Raw genomic sequence first — 9,477 nt, 5'->3', positions numbered from 1 at the left:
ACAATACCCAGATATTCGAAAGATGGGTAATTCTCAAATGATATTTGCTTGCATTGATAGACATCTTTAAAAGGAGCAGCTAAACCTCCACCTCTTCTAACAGCTCTGCAGACACTCAAAAAAGTAAAGTTAGGAGGAGCTGTTTCATTGAGGACTGTTGCACTGCAGCTGTCTTCTAGCCAAGTTTCATTTTAGAAACATAAAATCCAGGTTGTATGTGGTTATTAAGTCGTTTTCTAGAAGTGATTTATTTTTAAGTGAGCGGATGTTTAAAAGTGCTAACTTAACAGTTTTACTTTTTGTCCCCACAGCAATCTCAGTTTGGCGTGTAATAGGCACCAGATTAGATGGGTTTGCTGTACGGCTTTTGAAGGACTTAGACTTAACAGCGTTAAGTGTGTTTTATTTGGGTCGCTGTTAAAACAGCATTTGTTTGCATGGGTGCGTGAACTGTGATGGGCCCGTTGTCTGCAACTTGGGTTCAGTGACTGAGCTCGACCATTCCTCGCCTTCAGATGCAGCCAAAGACAGGCTGTCATCACCTCTCTCCTTCTATCGAACGAATGAGACAAGGTCGGCCGCTTGAAGAGAGGGGCGCTGGTCCGTCTGGTGAATAACACCAGCGAAGGGATTCCCTCTGGAGAGAGCAAGGCACTCAGGGGCATGGCCAGCGTGGGCTCACTCGTCTCTAAGCGCTCAGGCATCCTCTGGCCCCGCCGTTTCTTCCTCCGTGGTTCGAGGAGGCCGAGTAACGGGAGGGCTCGAGGGGCGGGGTCTCCCTGTGAAAAGAGAGCTAGCCGAGAGTGCAGAGAGGAGAGCGGCATACTCTCACAGTGAGAGCAGCCGCCCTTTGTGAGTGCAGCTTCAGTGTTGCTGGATCCCTGGCAGGAAGTGTGCTCGTTGTGCCAGTCTGAGTCATACAGATAGGCTCTGCATGACACACAGTTGGGACGCAACATTTGAAACATCGGCAGTTAGAAATTTGCTCTTTATAGTGTAAGCGCTGCCAAAGCGAGCACACACAGAAGGCTTGTAAAGGATATTTCAGTTGCTGGATGGCCGCAGGTGAATGGCAAATCAGAAGAGGCGGGATCGAGTTGAATGAATTCCTTCCGTTGTTTCGCTGTTTGGCTCATTCGACGGCGAAGGCTTCTTGCAGGAGAATCAGTGAAGAAGGTAAGGCTTGCGCTGAAGGAGATTAAATCTGATTACTATGGTGAAATGGTCCGCTTATTTAGTCAGCAGCCACGCCCATTCTGGCGCGCTTCAGCGATATATTCCATCAAAACATATGGGAATAGAGCCCAATGCAACATGGGGACTACATGACTTCAAATGCTTTCAGTAAAAATAGGAAGTTGAGGTAAACAAATTTATAGTAATTGATATTATGAAAAGATCTTAACAGTGTACATAACACATTTCAATTTAAACTCCGACCTGATCTCCAGCTTGATGGTACTTCGAGGATAGGAAATCCGAGTTCCTTACAATCTGAACATCTGATGCTCTTCTGCCCCATCCTTTGGAGACGTACGTAATTGCGCCAGATGGGTGGCACACAATGAAGTATTTTACTGTATTCCAGTTCTTGTATCTGGTTTAATTGACGGATCTGTGGAGAGAATGTTTGTTTTTAATTTTAGTATAGATATGCTATATGCATATATCTGTGCAGTAGGTGGCCATGAAAAATCTTAACGATATAGGAAAAGACACAAGACAAAGTTTTAATGAACTGTAACTGGTATGCATTGCAGATAACAGGAAAAATCACCCACCTGGTTTCACCCACCTGGTTTTCATTTTATGCCAGTATATCACTGGGAAATGCTCAGCATGAAACTTAGCACGTTTAGTTCATATTCTGAGTCCATCTGCTTACCTGTAGCCTATAGTACAGCCTACATCCTCAATAAGGTGCAAGTTTGGTCTTTTACATCACTGTATTTGTCCATTAAACTACGTTAAGAGTTTTGTCCCAACGGAAGGGGAATCCTTTATGATGAGGTATTGAGGGGAAATGATTACAATCCCATTCATGGTAGAGAAATCTGATAACATGTAGGCTACACAGGGAAAGTAACAAGGAAAGTTATTGAATTAAACATAAACATAGCTTTTGCGTCTTTATCATCTTTTCCGCATACTGACCCAGATAATCATCCCAAAAACTTAATCCATGCTCAATTGCTGTAAATTAGTTTGTATGAATGAATGGCTTGCTGTTGCTCAGTCTTTGTCAACAACACGCGCTTGCACCCCCTGCTGGTGAGGTCGACTAACAGCAGATGGAGGTTATGATCGGTAATCTACTGCTTTTACTGCAGTTCCTGGATTTTGATGTTGAATTTAATGTCGAGTCTGAGCCACTGACTTTGTGGAAGCGAATTTGCAAAGCGAAATAAAATGAACCGAAAATTGCCTGTTGAATATTATAGGTTGTATTTTTAAACAGTTTGAATATTTTGGAAGTGAAATATGAAAGGTGAATATGGATTATTTAATTTGTAATAATGAAAATGTGTTTGAAATGTTTTGAATTTAAATATTCACAGCTTAAATATTCAACCATGTTGAATTTCAGCCCATAAAAATGCAAGCCCTAAAAATACAATCCATTAAAATGCAAGCATGGTTAATGCAATGCCTATTTTTTTTTTCAAGTAGTGCAATTCAACAGGCTTTTTGTTTCAAAAACATTTGGCATTAATTTACCTCCATAAAAAGCGTACAAATAAAATAAAATATGAGCAGAAAATGAAAGATCTCAAAATACAGAGTAGTAAAAGCAACATAATTTTGTGGGTGATTCAAATTATTTTGACATTAATGTTTTGTGCAATGTCATTTTTAATGTGTGTTAAGTTTTGATTCATGCTTGTGGGTTTTTTTTAAATGTGCTTTTAATTTTTGATTTACGCTTATTTATTTATTTTATCCGTGACCACGTTGTTTAATATTCTGATGATAATTGCATTATTTTTTTCTGTTTATGAAATATATGTTTTACATGTGTTTTTACATTTTTGATTCACGATTGTTACTTAATCCCTCAAAATATTTTTGAGGGGAAATTAATTCCATAAATGCTTTGGTGAAGTAAATTCTGTGTAGGATTTACTATCATCCAAATAAAGCTTCAATTAATTAATTCACGAAATGACTTAATGTCATTTATTTATTTATTGTGCTGTGTTTTCATCATAACGATTTCGCTTACGGAACAGTTAAGACTTTTATTATGAAAGGATTTTTTTCCCACATGACCCGGAAGTTAAAACAAACGACTTCATGAAACGACTCAAGCTTGTTTTGAGTTCATTTGTTGTTTTCGGGTGTGTGTTTTCAACTAACTTTACAATGTAGGATTTTAAATTACATTGGCGGGCGGTCAGATGCATAATGATAGTGCGCAACAGAGCTGTGCTAAGCAATGCCTGGTTAGTTAACGTTATTCCACTCAGTTATACTGGATTTTTCATGGACTAAATTAGTGTATGATAAAAACACTTGGTTAATCGTCCAGTTCAATAGTTGTGTTGTAGTGGAGTGCACAACAATATAATATTTTTTCAGGTTATTCTTTTTCTTCTGCTGCTCATAATGTCTTTAGCTGGGGCACTGTGGCTTGCTGTTCAGGATGACTTATTCACACACGGCGTGTGTAACAACACAACATCATCCAGCATCAGCAACACAAAACAAGACAAACAAGCCAGCATCAGTGAGCCCAATTCTGCAGCGTCCGAAACGCACACTGTCCTGGACAGACTGGACGATCGCTATCTGTCTCAATGTTTACATCTTAATCGGCAGTGTCTGCGGTTCATCGTCGATTTCATCCAGGCCCGTTTAAAGAAAGACGTGTTTGCTCCCTGCCACAGCCCGACCCTCGCAGAAGCCAACATTCTGGCCGCGCTTGCTTACTTCGCACATGGGTCTTTGCCCAGGAAAATCACAGAACGTCTGGGAATAGATCAGACAGCAGCGGGCGAGGCGGTGAACCGCATAACCAAACTCTTATCCGACCTGAGCCCTGATTTCATCACCTTCCCGAACAGTTATAATGACCGCATGGGTGCCGCACAAGCCTTTAAGAACGTGAGCGGCATCCCGCATGTGGTGGGAGTGCTGGGTTATCTGCATGTGAAGGTGAGCCCTCCGGCCGGGGAGGAGCAAATGTATATAAACACTGTGGGTTATTATTCAGTCATGATGCAGGTCGTTTTCGACGTGGATGGGAATCTCTTGAGTCTGGAGCAGTGCTGTCCTGGAGGAACTCCTGAGCAGACAGTCTGGGAAAACTCGGACATTGGCAGACAGTTCAGCATTTTTCAACACGGTCATACATGGGTTGTTGGTAAGAACAATTGAGAACTTTTAAATATAATTTAGGTCACACCTTACATTAGTGTCCAATTCTCACTATTAATTTTGCCTTAGTAAGGTAGTTGTTAAGTTTAGGTATTGGGTAAGATTAAGGGATGTAGAATATGGACATGCAGAATAAGGCATTAATATGCTTTATATGTACTAATAAACGGCCAATATCATAGTAATATGCATGCTAACTGAGAATTGGACCCTAAATTAAAATGTTACCATAATTTATAATCAGTGCTGGCTTGATTACTGATAAATTGTAGTTGGTTACTGTCTGATTCCAAATTACATGACAAAAAATGGCAGTTAGTATAATGTAATCCATATAATATGTTAGGCCTACACATTTAAGTTAAGAATCTTTTAGATTACTTTTGACCTAACTCGTTTATCACATTAATTTCAATAGGATAATCTTTTAAGATATTAATATAAAAATACAAAGAGAAAGGAAAATATATCAAATAAATATTTATAAAATTATTTATAAAATTCTTTGTAATCAACAACATGAAGTGAATTAAAATATTGCATTAAGTCAAGGTTCCCCAGACTGGAGTTTGTGATGGCACTGCAGGGGGTTCATGAGTTTAATGAAAATGTTATGTTGATTAAATCATAAAAATGTAAAATTAAAAAAAAAAATAAAAAAAAATAAACAAACCAAAATAAAACGCTTACCAATAAAGATGATATATTTCTTTACCTTCATGTCATATGGTCATTAACTGACATCAGAGAACTGGGAACTTAACTTTATTTCTCATTATTATTATTGACCTAACTTATTAAATTAAATTAGTGTTAATTTTGTCACCTATTTTTAATTTAGTCTTAGTATTAGTCTTGTGCCAAATGTCCTTGTTAGTTTTAGTCATATTTAGTCATTCACATATCTTTTTTTGGTAGTCAAGTTTTAGTCGACTAAAAGTCTCGTCATTTTAGTCTAGTTTTAGTCAAAAGAAAACTCAATATATCTTAGTCAAGTTTTAGTCAAAACATTTTAGTCTGTTTTTTAAATAACAAATTATTTCTGAGATTATTTCTGATAACCATTTCAGTCAAATAGTGTTTCACGCTTCTCAAATATTGGTTACATGTCATAATTACCTGACAAAATACACTTGTTGAATGATTTTTGTTGAATGCAACATAAAATAAGAAATAAAATAAGTATATATCCAGAAAAACTGAAAAGAATAGGCCTACTGTAGCCTACTGTAGGCCTAAAATACAACCTATTTACATTCTAGGTTGGTGTTGAGAAATAACAAACAAATTAGATTTTACAAGGCTTAACAATCAATATTTCTGCTAGGTAACTGGTTGATTTACAGCGTAGATATTTTTCCCTGATATTTTTTGTCCGCAGTGCTTCCCGTCAGTTATAATGACACATGAGTTTGACCACTTATTAAGTTTTGTTTTGTAGAAAGCCTTTCTTTTAAAGTGAATTTCGTTTTGTATAAATTGTATCTTCATTTTAATCAATGTTTCATCAACAAATTGCCTGGATTAATAAACAAGAAGCAAACATAGTACACAATATAATCTGGACACAAAGGCGCGTGAACTGGAGCGCGTCTCATAAATGAACCGAAACTCAGCGTATAAGCTACTTGCCTCATAGACCTGAGAAGAATATCTATAGAAAAATGATATTCTGATGCCTGAAATGTCTACTTTTAAAGAAAACAATTCAAAACGAAATGAAATGGGCTGCTCTCTGCTAGGCTAATTCGTATGAAGTGTGCATTTCTCTCTATAGGCGCGTTCACTACTGCGAAGATGGCGAGTCAGCATCGTCAACTTTATCTTTGCAGCCAACATAAAACACTAGTTTATTAATAAACAAATCAAATGTTTAATGCGTAATCATTACTTTTGCTGTTTTTTGTGGCAAGCTTTATGAGTGCGTTGAGATGCGGCATAGCCTAACGAAAACGCTCATTATGGTTTATTATTCTCTCCCATATAGAACGGAAAACATGGGGATTTTTTATAGACAACAATTGCACAACCTATTCGATATTCTATAATAAAATCAACTAATGGAATATTCGAAAATTGTGACTCATCCATAGTAACCGCTGAATATTGTATTTCACGATAAGTAGAGACGATTGTAGACGAAAATGAAGATACATTTTATCTTAGTTTTTATTTTATGCAAAACATTTTAGTCTCGTCTTTTTTCGTCAACAATAATGCATGTTAATTTAGTCTTAGTCAGCGTTTTTGGACATTGGTTCAGTCTCGCCATCGTCTCGTCTTAGTCATGGAAAAAAAGGTCGTTGACGAACATATTTGGTCTCGTCTCGTCTGACGAAATTAACACTAACTTAAATTCTATATCTATAAGGTCAAAGAAGTTCAGCTTACAAAAAAGTGGAAATCACGTGAATTTGTGCATTTTAATGTGTTAGAAAGACAAGCTTTTCAAAGACAGTAGGCTAATGTGCGGTTAAATGACTCACTGATTGATAATTAAAATAATTATTAATGTGTTAGTTCAGAGCTGACTAGATATTCAATGTAATCATCATTACATGTTATCAATAAAAAAAGTAACTGTAGGCTGTTTACGAGTATTTTAAAATGCAATATAATGTAATTACAAGTGAATAATTTTTGGAATTCTGATAACGTAATCCATGTGACATGTAATCAGTTACTACCCAGTACTGTATATAATGTTACATTTATTTATTTTTCAGATACATGCTGTTCTTTTGAACTTTCTATCATGAAAGTGTCCTGAAAAAAATAAATAAATATATATATATATATTGTTCCTACATAAATACAAGCAGGACACCAGTTATTACAGATCATGTTACACTGAAGACTTGAGTAATGGCTACTGAATATTTAGCTTTACCATCACAGGAATACATTGCATTTTAAAATGTATGAATATAGAAAGGTTATTTTAATTTCTAATAATATTTCATACTGGTGTTTTTATTGGATTTTAGTCAAATAAACACAGCCACCACTATGCTTCTCCAGGGGTATGGTGTTCTTTTGCTGATGTGATGTGTTATTTTTGCACTTAACATACCTTTTACAATTTTGCCCAAAAAGTTCAATCTTGGTCTCATCAGACCTTTACACATTTTTCCATGTGGTTTTGGGTGACTGGATATGGTTTTGCTAAGTTTAGCTGGGCTTGCCTTGAAGGCTTTGTTTTTGTTGTTTTTTTTAGTCAGAAAAGGTATTTGTCTTGCCACAATGACCCATAGCCCAGACTGAGAGATGGAGAATATGGGATATACTTGTCATGTCGGGAAGCAACCAGTACGTGCTTGAAAGAGCATCTCTTTTAATGATGCTATAGCACGTCTTTTGACAGCTTTCCTGACAGGTTTGTCTTCTAATAATGTCACTGTTGTGCCATACTTTCTCCGTTATTTGATGACTGTCTTTGCTGTGATTCCATGGTAAATTAAATGTCTTTGAAATGTTTTTTTTTTTTTTTTGCCCTCGCCTGTGATATATTTCAACAATGAGATTGCATTGATGCTTCATGAGCTCTTTGTGACTCATGGCTCTTATAGCAGCATGCAGCCATAGAAGAATCAGAAAAATCTTACAAGAACAGCAGATATTTATTTTTGAGTTAATTCGAGTCACTTGAGTTGAAAACAGTTATGTTATGTTCCCATCAGCATGATTAGTTAATTCTGACACATGTTAGGCCTACACATACCCACAACCACATACCCAATTATAAAAGGGTGTGCATGCTTATGCAACTTGGTTATTTTTATGTTTTCTCTGAAATGTATCTCTGTATGATTATAGGTTATAATTTTTTACATTGAAGATGCAAAAGTTCTGATATGATTTATCTTAATTTCATTTTTTACATACAAAAACAGCCGTTTTAACAGGGCTTTGTAATGGCTTCCTGGAATACTTAAAGGATTCACCCAAAAATTAAAATTCAGTAATTACTCACCCTCATGTTATTCCAACCCCATAAGACGTAAAGTGCGACCGATATTTCTGAATAACGACAAACCTTAATGAACTACAATGCTGTGATAATGTGTTGTCTTTCCACAGTCTCTACAAGTAACTAATAAAATGATTTAAAACTCAAATACAGTTTCCCCTTCTCCCCTCTTTCTTTTTCTCTCTGTTCCTCAAAGGTAGCAGAAGTCTTTTAGGTTGTGGGCACGTGTTGACCCCTGTCGAGGCCTTTCGCATCAAGAGCAACGCAGCCCTGCGATTCAACCAAGCACACGCTCAGCTACATGGCCGTGCGCAACAGGTCTTTGGCTGTTTGAAAAGCCGTTTCCAGTGCCTGCGTGACTTCGGCCCCATTCAGTCACCCGAGTCAGTGGCATGCACCATCAAAGCCTGCTGCGTCCTGCACAACATCTGCAAGAAGTTCTCTGTCCCGTTACCCTTGGATTTTAACGTAGAGCCGCTCCATCCACCATCAGAGGTGCTGAACATCTTGGCAGAGCAGCCATTTGACTACATGGAAGACACTAAAGAGGAGATGATAGAAATGTTTTTTAATATTTCAGAAGATGGAAACGAATGAGATGTGTCCGGATGTGAAAAAGAACAGTAATGATAGCAAGAAGCCAGAGATCGTTAGTTTAAACCGTGTACTGAATGCTATAAATGAAATGAACACAGATAAACGCATGCAAAAATGACAGTTGATTCTTCATATTCATAAGCTTTATTCAGTTTGTCAATAATTGATAGTTAATGCTAGTACACTTATATTTGTAAACAAGTGATATGAATAAAAACAAAATGTGTGTCTGTGTAAGGCTATAAACCCAGCACGCTTAATAATACAAGTCTGTTAACAAGAAAAAGTACTGCGGTTGTACCATAATTCAGTGATGCTGTCAGTTGCTAATATGCTACTTTGACATACAGCATGATACTAAATGATTACCATATTTATACCAAAAATTGTAGTACCATGTCCAAAAAAGATGTTAATACCTGTTTTTTTTTAATCATTTGTAAGTAAATTACTTGTAAGTTGCTTATGTCTGGAAACATATCACATTGTGCCTGAATATGACATGATGTAAATCTGTTTTCTTAGGGGTCGTT

At 36.8% G+C, this 9,477-nt stretch overlaps 1 protein-coding gene across 1 annotated transcript; it reads left to right on the top strand.

Annotated features, from left to right (window-relative positions):
• The first annotated feature begins 3,263 nt into the window (after positions 1–3,263).
• LOC143751644 (putative nuclease HARBI1) lies at positions 3,264–9,230 on the top strand. The gene is made up of 2 exons (XM_077244264.1): positions 3,264–4,363; positions 8,544–9,230. The coding sequence occupies exons 1-2, from the start codon at positions 3,607–3,609 to the stop codon at positions 8,942–8,944; spliced, it is 1,158 nt and encodes a 385-aa protein (XP_077100379.1). The 5' UTR covers positions 3,264–3,606; the 3' UTR covers positions 8,945–9,230.
• The last annotated feature ends 247 nt before the right edge of the window (positions 9,231–9,477 follow it).

Source organism: Siphateles boraxobius, unplaced genomic scaffold (assembly GCF_051911475.1).
Source record: "Siphateles boraxobius isolate OS27281-9 unplaced genomic scaffold, OSU_SipBor_1 26, whole genome shotgun sequence".
NCBI classification, from domain to species: Eukaryota; Metazoa; Chordata; class Actinopteri; order Cypriniformes; family Leuciscidae; genus Siphateles; species Siphateles boraxobius.
The sequence above is the reverse complement of the archived record's forward strand: the minus strand, read 5'-3'. Positions and strand labels throughout refer to the sequence as shown.